The 13,795-nt window shown below is 46.8% G+C and overlaps 1 protein-coding gene across 4 annotated transcripts; it reads right to left on the reverse strand.

Annotated features, from left to right (window-relative positions):
- Positions 1-142: 142 nt before the first annotated feature.
- On the reverse strand, positions 143-13,555 carry PRPF3 (pre-mRNA processing factor 3). Of its 4 annotated transcripts, XM_085524581.1 has the most exons (18): positions 13,462-13,555; positions 10,265-10,446; positions 9,387-9,517; positions 8,610-8,703; positions 7,056-7,151; positions 6,080-6,226; positions 5,523-5,606; positions 5,207-5,427; positions 4,534-4,840; positions 3,689-3,855; positions 3,042-3,124; positions 2,620-2,763; positions 2,360-2,459; positions 1,742-1,855; positions 1,409-1,527; positions 904-987; positions 725-786; positions 143-432 (listed from the first exon to the last, which is right to left on the reverse strand). In XM_085524581.1, the coding sequence occupies exons 6-18, from the start codon at positions 6,095-6,097 to the stop codon at positions 286-288; spliced, it is 1,650 nt and encodes a 549-aa protein (XP_085380707.1). In that variant the 5' UTR covers positions 6,098-6,226; positions 7,056-7,151; positions 8,610-8,703; positions 9,387-9,517; positions 10,265-10,446; positions 13,462-13,555; the 3' UTR covers positions 143-285. The 4 variants fall into 4 exon arrangements, 3 of the variants coding, with proteins under 3 accessions (XP_085380707.1, XP_015740079.1, XP_015740078.1); XM_015884593.2 differs by lacking the exon at positions 8,610-8,703; XR_014937498.1 differs by lacking the exons at positions 7,056-7,151; positions 8,610-8,703 and having other exon boundaries at positions 3,042-3,182.
- Between the last annotated feature and the right edge of the window lie 240 nt (positions 13,556-13,795).

Raw genomic sequence — 13,795 nt, forward strand, 5'->3', positions numbered from 1 at the left:
TTCAGCTCCATAACAATTCTTTCCATAGAAGGTCACATTCCCAGGTCAGATTCCCTACAGTGTGGGCTTGGGGGGGGGCAGCCAACAGGTTCACACCTCCTCCAGGAGCTGAACGTATCCAGAAAAACAAATTGTTAAGTGATTTGCTTTAAAAAATATTTCTTTTAATCATACTTCGCTGTACTGAGACCGGAGGGGGAGGAAGGGGGTCGTTCAAGTTCCCACGAGGTATTCGTTCTCAAACGAAGAAAGGGAGGGGGGGGGGTGCCGGGGGCAGCATCACCCTCAGTCTGTGGATTCCAGCACGGATTCACTCAGAGCCAGGTCCCAGTAGTGCTCTGCTCCGTGCTTTTTAAAGTGCTCCCGTGCCATGTTTTCAGTGGGGCACTGCTTAAATTTCATTTCGCCAAAGCTTCGATCCTTTGCCGTGCCCTGGAAGAGAAAAGGGGACTCATTTCCACAAGTCTATGGGGAGAAAGTAACTGAAATAAAACTGAGAATAAATGTTTTTTACAGGTCAACAAGCAATTAACCCAACTGCTGCAAGAGGTTTGGAGTATCTACCCCACACTGTGTAATTCTGCTATAGCTTAAGAACTGTACAGTTCAATTCAGATCAGTAGACTTCCCTTCCATACAAAGCAGCCATTCTATCAGGCAGGGTTAACCTGTGCCTTTCCTAAGCCCCCAGAACTCCCAGCAAACCAGAACTCTGCCCACTCACCTCCCAAACCAGAGAGCATTTGTTTGTTTTCTTAACAGACTCCTCATCAGACTCGTCATCATCTGGAATAGAAACAGCAACAACAAATTCTAGTCCTGCAGAACCACCACTGCTCAACCAACCCAATGGCTACAACATCATCTGTTACCACCTCCTTCCCCACAGGGTTTAATGCTTACCTTCTCCCTTGGTGTTTGATGTTTGTTCATCCCATTTTATTCGATGAAGCATAAGACGTTTGAATTTCTTCTGTGCTTTCGGGCCTGGGGAGAGAATTGAGACTTACATTCACAAAGGTCCTTAACCCTCATGTTTTTAGGAGACTTTAAAAGGCAGAAGAACAACAAACACACAAGTAAGCCTTTCAGAGCATGCTCAGCTGATCAGACACAAGTACAGCACAGCCAGGCCCTTCCAGCCAAAGTGTGAGTAACTGCACTGGACTCTGAACGGATGCAATGATTTAAATCAAATGCATTTTCCATCAACATCAAACGTTCTGTTTATTTCTATCTGGCTTGCAGTGCTTTCCCCTGTACTTAAAATGAAGGGAGTTTCAAAGTGCCTCCTTACTTCCTTTTTCTTCCGTAATCCTCTGGCTGTTATTTTCACACACAGGTGATCTTTGCAAAAGCAACCTATGAACATCATGCTGTGACCAAAACCCGCCTTAACAATCCTCACCTCCTTCTACCACGACCACGTTGACATCTTTGTGTAGAACCACCACTCCTGTTAAGTACAGCTGGCCAGCATTCGCCTCGATTTTGAATTTCTTTGCTGGATTGCTCAAGTTTCTGACCCTAAGGACAGGATAAGAAACAGCTGTTTGTGGAAGAGCAGAGCTATTGTTTAAGATCTTGAAATTCTCTGAAGATTTCTGCACATCAATCCATCAAGGAGGCTAAAGGACTCTCCTCCTTAGTGCCACATGTTTCTATAGGGCATTTCTTAGGCCTATTTATAAACTGACATAAGGACAAACATCCATCAGGAGCACACATCCTACATGCTCACCTATACACAGCTATGTGAACTCCCTGTGAAACATCTTCTTTGAGCTTTTTAATCTTCTTTGCTTTTCGTTGCTCTGCTGTCAGTTTTCTTGCAGCATTTGCTTCTTCGTGAGCTCTGGATACAAAAACAAGACACAGCAATAAGCAAAAATACAGCCCTACAATGTACCTGTTACCACACTGAAATGGATCCTTCAATCTTTAAGTATAGAATGTATCCCCAAACAGCTCCAAATCCTACCCAGATTCCTGAATTGAGCACAAAGGCACTTTTAATTCAGTCACCAGTTCAATTCTTCCCTAAATGTGTTCATTGCTAGCAACTGTCACATCAATCATCATCACAGTAGGAAACTCATTTAACACAGGGTACAAGTCAGTCTCCAATGCCAAAAATTGATCACACAGACCCAAATCCCCACTCAGTGCCTTGAGGGTTCATTCAAGACAGCTGAAATAAACTGCAAGAGCAACACACGCAAACAAACATACAAATCAAACTGCTCTTGCTTTGCTACATCGGTTCTGGAACTTACTTCTCTAGGAACAAATGTGGCACCATCACAAAATCCATTCAGAAAGGACAAGCAACAACAAGATAGTATAGCAGGCCACCTACTTCTGTCTCTTTGCCATCTGTGCTCTAACATGAGCTTCGACTTTTGTTGGGTCCTGAACCGCTTCTGTCCCCAATACTCGCATCAAGTTTGAAATTCTTACTGCAAGGAAAATGTGAGAAGAACTGTCAGATCTCACAGATACACCCAGCACGTTCATATGCTTATATGGGCTCCTGCTGCAATTCCCAACCACATTCCCAGTTTGACAGCTAACAGCCTGCATCAGCCCAGCTCTCTGCATTCTGTAGCTGTTACTTACCTTTGGGCTCTGGAGGTGGCATCAGGCCCAGCCTGACTTTCTCCTGTAGCTCCTTCTGGGCTTCTCTCCGAGTCTGTCGCCGTAACTTCTTCTGCTCTTTCTTAGTTAAATAAACACCCAAGGTCACTGGTGTGTCACTGTCCACTGCAAAGAGAAACAAGGCCAAGATAAAAACAAATGTTATGCCAACCTTTTGAAAACCAGACAGAAACTCTCCCCTCTCAGTTCTGGATGTTTTTGCAGAACTTTCATATTTACTTTCATATGATTCCTTAACTTTACACAAGGATAAGAGACACAACAGTCAGTTGCCTGAGGCAAGCATGCTGGTTCACCCTGCCTAGTGTCAGCCTTATGGAGTATTTTATATCTAGTCAACCAGATTGGGCATAGTCTGAGACCAGAGTGCTACAGGGCAGTACCTGGTGGGTTAAGCTGTGCTGGGTGCTCCACGAGGTTTGTGATTCCAAAGTATTCATCTTTCTTTGAAGATGTTCCGCCTTTTCTAGAAAGGAGAGAGTTGGGCATCATTGCAAACCTCCCAGCCTGGATTCCTGCATTCCCTTAAACACAAGCCATGGAAAAAAAATAACACTTCCCTTGGACAAATCACGGCAGATATTTGACATGCACAAACCTCTACCCAAAGCATCAAACAGAGGCATGCAGCATAGATATGACCCCTGGTGGAATACCCACACACATTTCAGTTAAGAGACAGGCTTGCCACAGCTCAAATGTGAATGAGACTTGTGAGTAACCTGTAGCTGTGCTTGAGAAAGCACACAACCAACCTCGGGCCAAACAATCACCCTGACTGCAAGGCAGTCACCTGCTCAGTCCCTGGAGGAATGCTGCCTTCGAAGAAGGGCAGCTGCCTACCAACACCCCTGAAGAGACCTGGGAGCAAACCCAGTGCCTGCCTGTATCTCAGGGACTGTGGCAGAATTCAATAGCACATGGAGATGTGTCCAGCCTAAAGTGCACCAGAAAGCCCCATATTATCCCCAAGAAACTCCCAGAGTTCCCTCCTGCAGAACAGTCCAAGCTTGGTACATAAAACACTTACAGATCAAGGCCGTTAGGGATGATGTATGAGTCCCACCACTCTATCTCTGGGATCTCCCCTTCCTTCAGCTCCTTTTTAGGGGTAATAAGAGCCAACTTGGTAGAAGTGTGTATTCCTGTCTTTCTGGCAGCCTGAGAGATCTCCGCCTGCAGCTTTTCTAGTTGAGCCTGAGAACAAAGAGAGGAAAGTGGCACATAAAAGTCATTCCCAAATAGCACAGCTTCAGGAAAAGCGTAGCATGTTTGCATCTTCCAATATGTAAATGTATATGCTTAAATCTGAAGCAAACCACAGAGAAAACCTCACAAATCAAGATGATGAAGTGCTTTTACTAATAAACTTGCTAAAAATTGGGTGTTATTACTGAGCCTTCTTGGAGCACAGAATGAAACCCAAATAATGTCTCTCTGGGCATCACATCCCTGGGATTTTCTGCATAATGAAGCTCTTCTCTCCCATTTTCCCCACATATTTGGGCAGTTTACCAAGATTTTTTTCAATCTACACCCCTAATGCGACCACTTCTGTAGAAGGATGACTTGGCCAGAGAACTATCAATTCTCTTTGGTATTTTCCAAATCCTTTGCCAAATCAGAACAACAAACCACCAGATTTTGTCTTTTATCAAGTGAGGAAGCGCCTTCCACAAATCTATTCTCATTTGGAAATCTGCCTTTTCAATAAAGAACAACGTTAACAAAAAAAGCAACGTGTGACTTTACCAAAAAAGCTTCTTATCAAGTGAACACAGCTCCCTTCACATCCCAGGAAAGGAGAATCAACTCCTATCCTGTACCAAACCCTCATTTCTGTGCTGTCAGTTAGCATGGCAAGACCTCAAATACCTTCGTTCGCAACCTCTGGGCAATTTTCTCAAATTTGCCTTTTTCATGGAACTTAAAGGTGCGTTTCTGACGCTGGGCTGGGGTTATGGAGACCCGGGGGTCAAAGTAAGTGTTGGATTCCATATCTTCCGAGGGCTTTTCTTTAAGCTGCTGTTTGAACTGCTCTCTCTTCACAGCTCTGATGTTTGCTTTTAGGGTTGGCATGCGGTGAGTCAATTCAATCTCTTTACCAGTCGCATCAACAGTTCGGCCTTGTTCATCCAAGATCAGTGGCGTAGGCTTTGTCTGATCCTTCAATTCTACCTTCCTGGTGGCAAAACAAAGACATTACAGTGTGATTTTAGCATTAATTCAGAGGGACTGAGAACCATATTCCCATAGCAAGCACCAGACCTCTTAACTCATGAAAATGTTGTAAATGGCTTCTTTGCACTGTTCAGTTCTCATCTACAAGGCCAGAAAGGACTCAAATCTCACGTACAGAGAAGTTGAGTGTTACTCAGGGCAGGAGTAACCTCCATTTCACTTCTGTAACATATCCATTCCCTCAGCAGCCACTAAAGAGCTGCTAGAAATGATGGTGCATAGGGGAAACCCTTTGGCTACACCTTCTATTAACACTCTGGAGCTTCCATTGTCAGGATTAGCATTCAGAAAAACAGCAGCTACTCACGGCGGTGCGATCCCCATGGCGTGCAAATTGGCCAGCCCCACCATGTTGGCATTGCCAATAAGCCCTGGTTTCAAGGCCAACTGAGCCTGAATTCGGGCCTGCAGCTCGGCAGCTTTCCTGGCCTTCTCAATGGCATCATTCATGAAGGTTGCTGCCTGGGAGGGCTGGATCGTGTTGCCGATGGGGAGACGTTCCGATTGGGATGAAGAAGAAATTTTTGGCTGTTGATAGAGAAATGACTTTTTGTTACACAGCTGTTCTAACAGACTCAGGTCAACACATCATAGCCGTGTGCTACACAGCATCCAGCAGCTACCTGTGGTGTTGGAGGACTGATGAAGCTCAGCTGCTTTTTCCTCTCTTCGATCTGCCGGGTGGCTGCTTCCATCATCTGTTTGATCTGTGGAAACAAAATTGGATGGTGAATTTTTCTCCACTTTATTGGAAAGAGGGAAAAGGTCACCAGCGCCCTTTTACAGCTGCAAATGAGCTCAAGGCAGCTTAATGAGAATAGAATTGTATCAAGCTGCTTTAACTGATGACTGCTGGCTGTAGGAAGGGAATCTAACAGTGCAGGTACTAAGACTTTCTCCTCTTGGTTACTGCAGGTTATAAGTGAACATCCAAACTTTCCCCACTTAAAGACTCCATGTTGTCATTAGCCCAGTGCATAAGAGGCAGTGAGCTTTGTGAAAAGAAGATGGGCAGCAACTGCAGCAAACAAAGGATGGCCAAAAGCAGCTTGCCATTTGCTTTCACAGCTTGTGAATCAGGATAAAACAAACATTTAACTGTATCAGGATTCGAGATCTCAGAGGTAGACAGCACTGTTCTGGAGACAGAGCTGATGTAACACAGCCCTGTCAGACTGACCTGCAGCTTGGTCAGCATTCCTGGGCTTTCTGATGGCGGGCCTGGAATAACTTCAGGCTCATCCTCAACCTCCTCAAATCGTGGTATGCGCCGTTTCTTGACACCGGAAGATTCTTTGGATACCTCAGAGTCATCACCAAAAACATCCTGAGGTAAAAGGAGAGAGAAACAAAAGTGATTAAAAGCTAAGAATTTCCATCATCAACACTGTTTTGGGACAAGAAACCACCATGAGAATCAAATCCAGCACTGAAAGGTCAGCAGTGCAGTGTCTGAGTTTCCAGGGTGGCACTCACAGGTTGCCCTAACTGGTAGTCCCACATGAAGTCTGTGCCCTGGTTCCCCACAAAAGAAGCATCAATGATGATCCATCCAGCAGTTTAAAGAACAGGAGACACTCCAGGGATACACCTGTGTAAAAGCCACCATTGCTTTCTTATGTGGTCATGGGATATTAGGAATTGAGGAGATGTAAGATCTCACTCAGCTACTCAGAGAGGTGGAGAAAGCCTGTACACCTTAGCGTGACCAGGTCTTAAGGGTACTTGTATTTTCAGTCAACTTCAGAGGGGGTGAAAACAAAAGCTGCTCCCATCCTACTGTGTTCTGACCAAAGGGAGAACACAGTCCCAAACCCTGGAGGCAGGGAGATACCCACAGCATCTCCTTACAGCCTGATCCAGTAGGATCCAGCTCTGAGCCAGAGCTAAGTTGCTTTTAAGAAGCACAGCTCAGAGAGCAAGTGGAGGACTGATCTCACTGATGGACTTAATGCATTAAGTGTCCATCTCCCAAAAAGAAAAGTGTGCTTCACACAGAGTTCCGTGCCATTCAAGCACTCCCCAGCTTGTGTTGTTGGTGGTTATGGATTTCATTTAGTCAGTGCCAGTTTTGTGTATGGTGAACTGGATTTGTCCATGCAATTGTGTTCCTGCATTGTGTGTGAGAGCGTTATTGGAAATGAAAATATACAAACCGGTTGTAAGCGTTAGTTGAAATCCCTTCTTCACTATAATGGTTCATATTCTACAAGGACACATCCTCATCCAGAGACAGGTACTTCTTGGAAAACCTACAAGTTCAAGAGAAAGGACTTGCCCATAGTATAAAGTGTGTAAACCATTACGTTTTAGTTCCTGAAACTTCCCAAGCAATGACCTACCCCACAAGAGTTAACCAGAGAGAGAAGAAAGGCTGGGTGGAATGCTGAAGACATCTAATATGACTAGAAAGTACCATCCTGAATTATTTCACTTCCTGATGCTATAGAGCTAAGTGTGTAAGTATAAATTCAACTCTGAGACATGAAGTGGTGGTGGGAAAATTCATTCTATGCAGGATCAGGATCTGACAGCCTCAATTAACCATTTCACTCTACAAAAGGGTGAGGACAGATCTTGACAAAGGATCTCCAAGATGTAATTCCAGAGACAGGAGCTGATGAGAAAGGCAGGTTGGATGCCTGTCTCCATACCAGGAGCCAAGAGATGAGGATAGGTCTGCTCTGCTGCATCCCAGGCCTGCTTTGGGTCAGTTTAGAAGCCAAGAACACCATCAACTATCTGTGGTCATGTAGGATACCCAAGCAGGTGTTTCACTGGAGAAAAGTCACCAACCCCACACCCAGCCACATCCCTGCCTCAATGTGCAGTGTGAGACAGCTTGCCAGGCTGCAACAGGATGCTGCTCCCTCCCCTCCCCCTGTTCTGCAGTGCACTGGCCACTGCCACAAGGAAGATGAGAGGACAAGACAGTTTGAAGCCAGGTGCAATAACATGTTAACTCTGAATTTAACTTCTGAAGAAGTGTGGGATCTGTGCATGTTAGCAGTGCCACAGGACAGTACAAATCTCCCTATAATGCTGTGGCAGGAGGTCTTATCACCACAGAGTACTATGCAGCAATACAATGCATGATGTTACTATCTCTCTTCCATATCCACAAGAGGTCAAAAGCAAAAGCATTGAGGGGGCACAGCTAGCAGAAAAACAGCCTAGTCAAAATCTTGCTTTATAGTGGCAGCGTGGCATGACAAGTGTGTGTACCAGGCTAAAACCCAAATTAAAGTGGAACCACAGAACAGAAACATTTGGTAGATGCTTATTGGCATCACTGTTCAAGAAAGCTGCAGAAACCTGTAGTCCTTTAAGCTATAACATTCACTGGGAGACCCAAAATCCAGCCCTCTCCAGATCAATGAATGAGGTTGCACTGCTGCTGCTGTACTGAAACAGGCAGGATAGAAACTGCTTAAACACACTGTTCTTTAAAGGATGAATGTATCTGAGATCCAGAGGAGGCCCTTCTCTGGCAGGTATTAAAACCCCCTTCAGAGAGTGAGAGGAAAAAAAACAAGTTTCTAATAGAAAATGGGGAGCGAAGGCAGCAGTCTCCCAACACATCTGAGGAGGGATAAACTGAAACCTGAAAAGGATTATAACTGAGCTCAGGTGCTGACTAAACAAACTTACAGAGCAATACAGTTTACCATAACATAGGAACCTCAGAGAAAAAGTCAAAGGAAACTTACTTTGTAAGCAGGGAGCAGCATGTAGAGTAGCCACTTTTAAACTCAGTATGCGAGTGATGAAAAAAATGGATTTCCAGAAGGTGGCCAGTAAAGTCTTCAAGAGAACAAAGGAAGTGAAAACAGGTTTGGATGCATGAGCCTTCCCCATCCCAGACAAGCGTTAGGTGGGAGAAACACCAAAGAACTATTACATCCCTGCTGTAATCAGCCTTATGCTATGGTGGCGGGGGAAGAAGTTGCCAACAATTGCCCTCTGTGGATTCCAGATGGAAAAGAGAATGAAAACCTATCAGATCACTCACCCATTCACTTGCAAAAGGGCACCGTCAGCTGGCAGATTGAAACATTGCTCATCAGAGCAAGGAAGAGGAATGAGAAGTTACTGTGAGGTGGGACACACTACCCCAATTTGCAAGGCAGTCAAGAGTCAATACTGCCAAATGCAACAGTCATGAGTAGGAGAGGAAGCAGATATGGAGCCCTGCTATCTGAGATTCTTCGTTGCACAAGCCTAGCAGAGATTGTTAAAGAAACCAAAAGCTCAGGCTTCCACCTCGGACACCACCAAGGACAGCGTTCTGCTACCTGGTGTGAAGGCAAAGAGAACTGAAAGGTAAAGGCTCACACACTTCATCATGGAGAAGGGTCTTTTCTCTTGAACTTTAAGCATTACAAGATGTACCTCTCTGGAAGAGGAAAGTGTGACAGAGTACCAGTGCTGCCTCCAAAGCCACCAAACAACAATAAACCACAATCAATAATCAGTCCTGGACTCACCTTTAGCTCTCGCTTTCGATTCCGGTCACTGTTGGATTTTGAGTGCCTGGAGCTTCGCCCTTCCTCCACTGCTTCAAAAAGCTTGTCCACAAATCGCAGGGTGGAGTCATCAAGAAAGGGCTTGAGATGGTCTGAGAAAGAAGAGAAGTTGTGTCAATGGCAGAATTCACAGCTCAGGATGAGTGGGAGAACTCACAGAGACCTCTGCAAAGCCACAAAACAATATTTAAACACAGCTTCAACCCAACTAATGCACTGGAGCCTGCAATCAGGGCTCAGGAAGCCTCTGGGATCTGCAGATGCTGACATCCAGAGTTAAGAAAAAGGGCAAACAAAAGGACATCCTGCAGTAAGGAGTTTAAATTCACTGTACTGGAGTCCAGACCTCCACTAGATTAAGTTTCTGCAGTACATCCCAAAGCTTTTGAACTTGTCTCACCTGCACATATTTACCTCTGCCTCACTGAGGCTGTCAGTTGTTACCCCTATCACTGTGCACAGAGATGAATGTGAGAGCTCCAGGGTTTGTTTAGCTTTGGTTTTAAGCATAAAAGCTTGTGTTGAACAAATCTGCCTCCAGATCAACACAGATGGCATCCATCTCCCAGACACTGACAGCCTTGAGTGGCAATGAAACCACAACCTGTCATGCATTTACACACCAGCAGCACAGGCTCAGCCTCCCATAGATGGAGGGAAAGAGCATAAACTTGATCTGAGGCCGCTTCAAACATAACACAGTGTCTAGAAATGGGGGATGCCAACACACACTCTTTCATTTCATAACAGAATCTGGTTTTTGTCTGCATGTTATATACATTTCTTTCTGCCAAAGGGCCTGACTGCTTCCGACACAAGCTCAGGGCTGTGTGACATACCAGCTGCTTTCTTCTTGTCCATGCCCTTCCCAACACAGTTCAGTGCTGCAGTGACCACAGTGGGCTCGGAGAAACCCAGCACTCGTTTCACTGTCTTCTCGATCCATGGCTTCAGCTCATCCAATTCCCTTTTGGAGAGCGACATTTTTGCTCGTAGCTGAGCTCAGTTCTCTTGCTCGTACCTGTCAAGAAAGCAAACAGGACAAGAAGAGATTAATAAGACAAAGCATCAGATGATCGTTGTTTTGTTGCATTGAAGACAGGGCTTGCAGCTGGTGAAAACTCCTGGAGGTTATTTTTACTCCCTTGTTTTTAAAACATGTGCTAAAATTACACGAGCAACACAGGAGTAAAGAACAGACAAGATGCAACATCAAACTGTGAGAAGAGAAACTCTGCTCATGGGTTTTATGCAGAAATGAAGTGCAGAATGTCCTAACCCCGACCAGCACAAGAGCACCCTTCCTTTAAGGGAACTGGGAGAATGCAAGGCAAGCATGTTCCAGTTGCTGTAAATCAGGATCCACTTCCACACACAGATTACAGAATCACAGAATGACCCGGGTTGGAAGGGACCTCAAGGATCATGTAGTTCCAATCCCCTGCCTGGCAGGGCCACCAAACATCCACATTTACTAGATCAGGTTGCCCAGGAGACCCCACAGATCCACATCGAGACCCCACAGATCAGGTTGCCCAGGGCCCCGTCCAACCTGGCCTTGAACACCTCCAAGGACGGGGCATCCACAACCTCCCTAGGCAGCCTGTTCCAGGGCCTAACCACTCTCCTAGTGAAGAACTTCCCCCTAACATCCAACCTATAATTCTAAGATTCTCACACACAGGAGGAGAAAAGCTTGGTCTTGGTGTTGCTTCAGCCCGTGGTTTCTCCTGCTAACACAGCCTGAATCAGCTGTCAGCTACACTCACGCCAGCCCACTTAGAGATGCCCCACAAACCACTTCCAGGAGCACAAGTAGAAGCTTTTCATGTACAACAACACCTTAAACACATACAGCAACATCTCACACACACTTGGATCACCTCGAGTTCTTCCCATTCCCATAAGGTTCCCATACAACTCCGAGCACACTCCCAGCTCTAGGCTGCCTCCCTTATAATGACCAGGGGGAACTCAATCTCATTTAGGTTTACTGATACTTAACAATCAGCACATGCCTGACTACCTTTGTGTTTGCTGCTTAAATGAAGCAGCAGATCAGCACTGCTGCCCTGTTGGCTCCTACTGAATCCAATTCCAAATCAGACTCAAGACAATAATTTCCCACCGTTAATCGTTAGCAGTTCTTTAACACAAGCTGCAATGAAGCGGATGCAATAATGTTTAATTACGTAGCCAGGCACTAATCTGATTTGGAAACCAAGTCTCCTTTATCTGGAAACAGGAGAAAATCTTCTTAAGGAAATATGTTTGACCTCAACATTTCATGCCCATGGGAGAAACCTTGTGGAGCCTTTACCTTAAAATGAGAGCAAACAGCATCCAAAATACACTTATCATCACTAAAGCTGAGAGCAAAGATCCTGGATGTGGTAACAAAGAGCTTCTCAAGTTAGAGACTGAAAAACAGCCAAGAGAAGGATCTGAAAGAGCAGCAAAGGGGCTGAAGCATCAGCTGGGAAGCTCCTAATGATCCATAGGGAGAAGGCTGGACACAGCTTGCAGCCCTGTATTCTTTTACAGCAGGTTTCAATGAGATACATTAAAAAGGAGCATCAGATACAGCCCAAAGGGGCATCATTACAGTAATTCATCATTAAGTCCAGGCTTGGAAGCAGGTAATACTTCAAGGTGAGGTTAATTGAGCGTCAAGATGCATCAAGATAACTGATTACTATGCCATATCAGCACTGCTGATGCGTTACAGCTTTCTGCATGCTTGCTCAGAAAGGCTAAACAGGATTAATTCACACTTGGCTTAAACTTCACGTTCCTCTTCAACTTCTGCAATTAACGAGGACGGAGAAAGAAGAGCAGCCGCTCCAATAGTATTTCCCTCCCCCCCCCATATCAGTATCATTGGGCCGCTCCTACAGCCGTCGGTGCTGGGAGCTCTATGGGACTTTGAGGGCGTAAGAGGAGCAGAAAACGGGCAGGTAACACCCACATGGAGGCACCCACTGACCCTCATCCCTCCATAGAATCACAGAATGACCCAGGTTGGAAGGGACCTCAAGGATCATGTAGTTCCAACCCACAATAGACCCCATTAACCCCATAGAGGCCCCATATCCACCCCATAACCCCATAGAGACCCCATAACCCCATATAACCTCATATAACCCCCAATAACCCCACAGAGACCCCAAAGACCCCATAGATCCCAATAGATCCCCATAGAGACTCCATAAACCCCACAGAATCACAGAATGACCTGGGTTGGAAGGGACCTCAAGGATCATGTAGTTCCAACCCCCTACCTGGCAGGGCCACCATACACACACAGTTACTAGATCAGGTTGCCCAGGAGACTCCATAGATCCCCACAGAGACCCCATAGATCCCCATAGAAACCCCAGAGACCCCATAGATCCCCCATAGAGACCCCACAGAGACCCTATGGACCCCATAGAGACCCCATAGATCCCCATAAAGACCCCAGAGACCCTATAGATCCCCATAGAGACCCCACAGATCAGGTTGCCCATGGCCCCGTCCAACCTGGCCTTGAACACCTCCAAGGACGGGGCATCCACAACCTCCCTGTGCAGCCTGTTCCAGGGCCTCACCACTCTCCTAGTGAAGAACTTCCCCCAACATCCAACCTAAATCTTCCCTCTTTTAACTCCAAACTATTTCCCCGTGTCCTTCTATTGTCAACATCCCTCCGGTGCTTCCCAAAACACGGTTAACGTGATGCTGAGACCACAACAACCGCAGCCCTTCGGTTCCCCGGCAGCTCCCACAACTCCTGAAGGGATCCTCTTCAATTAACGGCTCTAATTAACGTTATGAGTTAATTGAACCCCAACCCCGAACCTCAGCCCCAACCTCAGCCCCGGATTTAAGCGCATCAACTCAACGCTCCCGTTGGGCCCAAGCGGAGGGGCCTGGCCTCGCCCCGCAACCCCGCGTCACGGCCGGGCCCCGAGTCCCCTCAGATCCGCTCCTTCACGGTCCTTCCTCCCCCCGTTCCCCTCAGCCGCTCCCTCCCCTCCTCCCCGAGGCCTCTCACCGCGGCGGGGCGCGGCCCCCGCAGGCCCCGGGCCCGGACGGCGACAACGGGCCTGACGGCGACGGCACGTCGGGGCGGAAGCGGAAATGGCTGCGGGGATCTTTTTGCGCATGCGCGTCCCGCCCGCCTGAGGGCTGCCGGGAAAGAATGGAAGGAAGGAAGTGAAGCCGCGCGCTTTGCTCACGTGACACGAGAGCGCGGGAAACCGGTGGAAAAGGCGCGCCCCGCGTGGCGGGAAATAACCACGTGGGGGCGGGCGGCACCACGGGCACATGGAACCAGCCCGGCCCATGGAACCAGCCCGGCCCATTAACACCACCCAGAACCCAAAACC

Source organism: Coturnix japonica, chromosome 27, assembly GCF_054131305.1.
Source record: "Coturnix japonica strain WE chromosome 27, WE-NBRP24, whole genome shotgun sequence".
In the NCBI taxonomy this organism is placed as follows: Eukaryota; Metazoa; Chordata; class Aves; order Galliformes; family Phasianidae; genus Coturnix; species Coturnix japonica.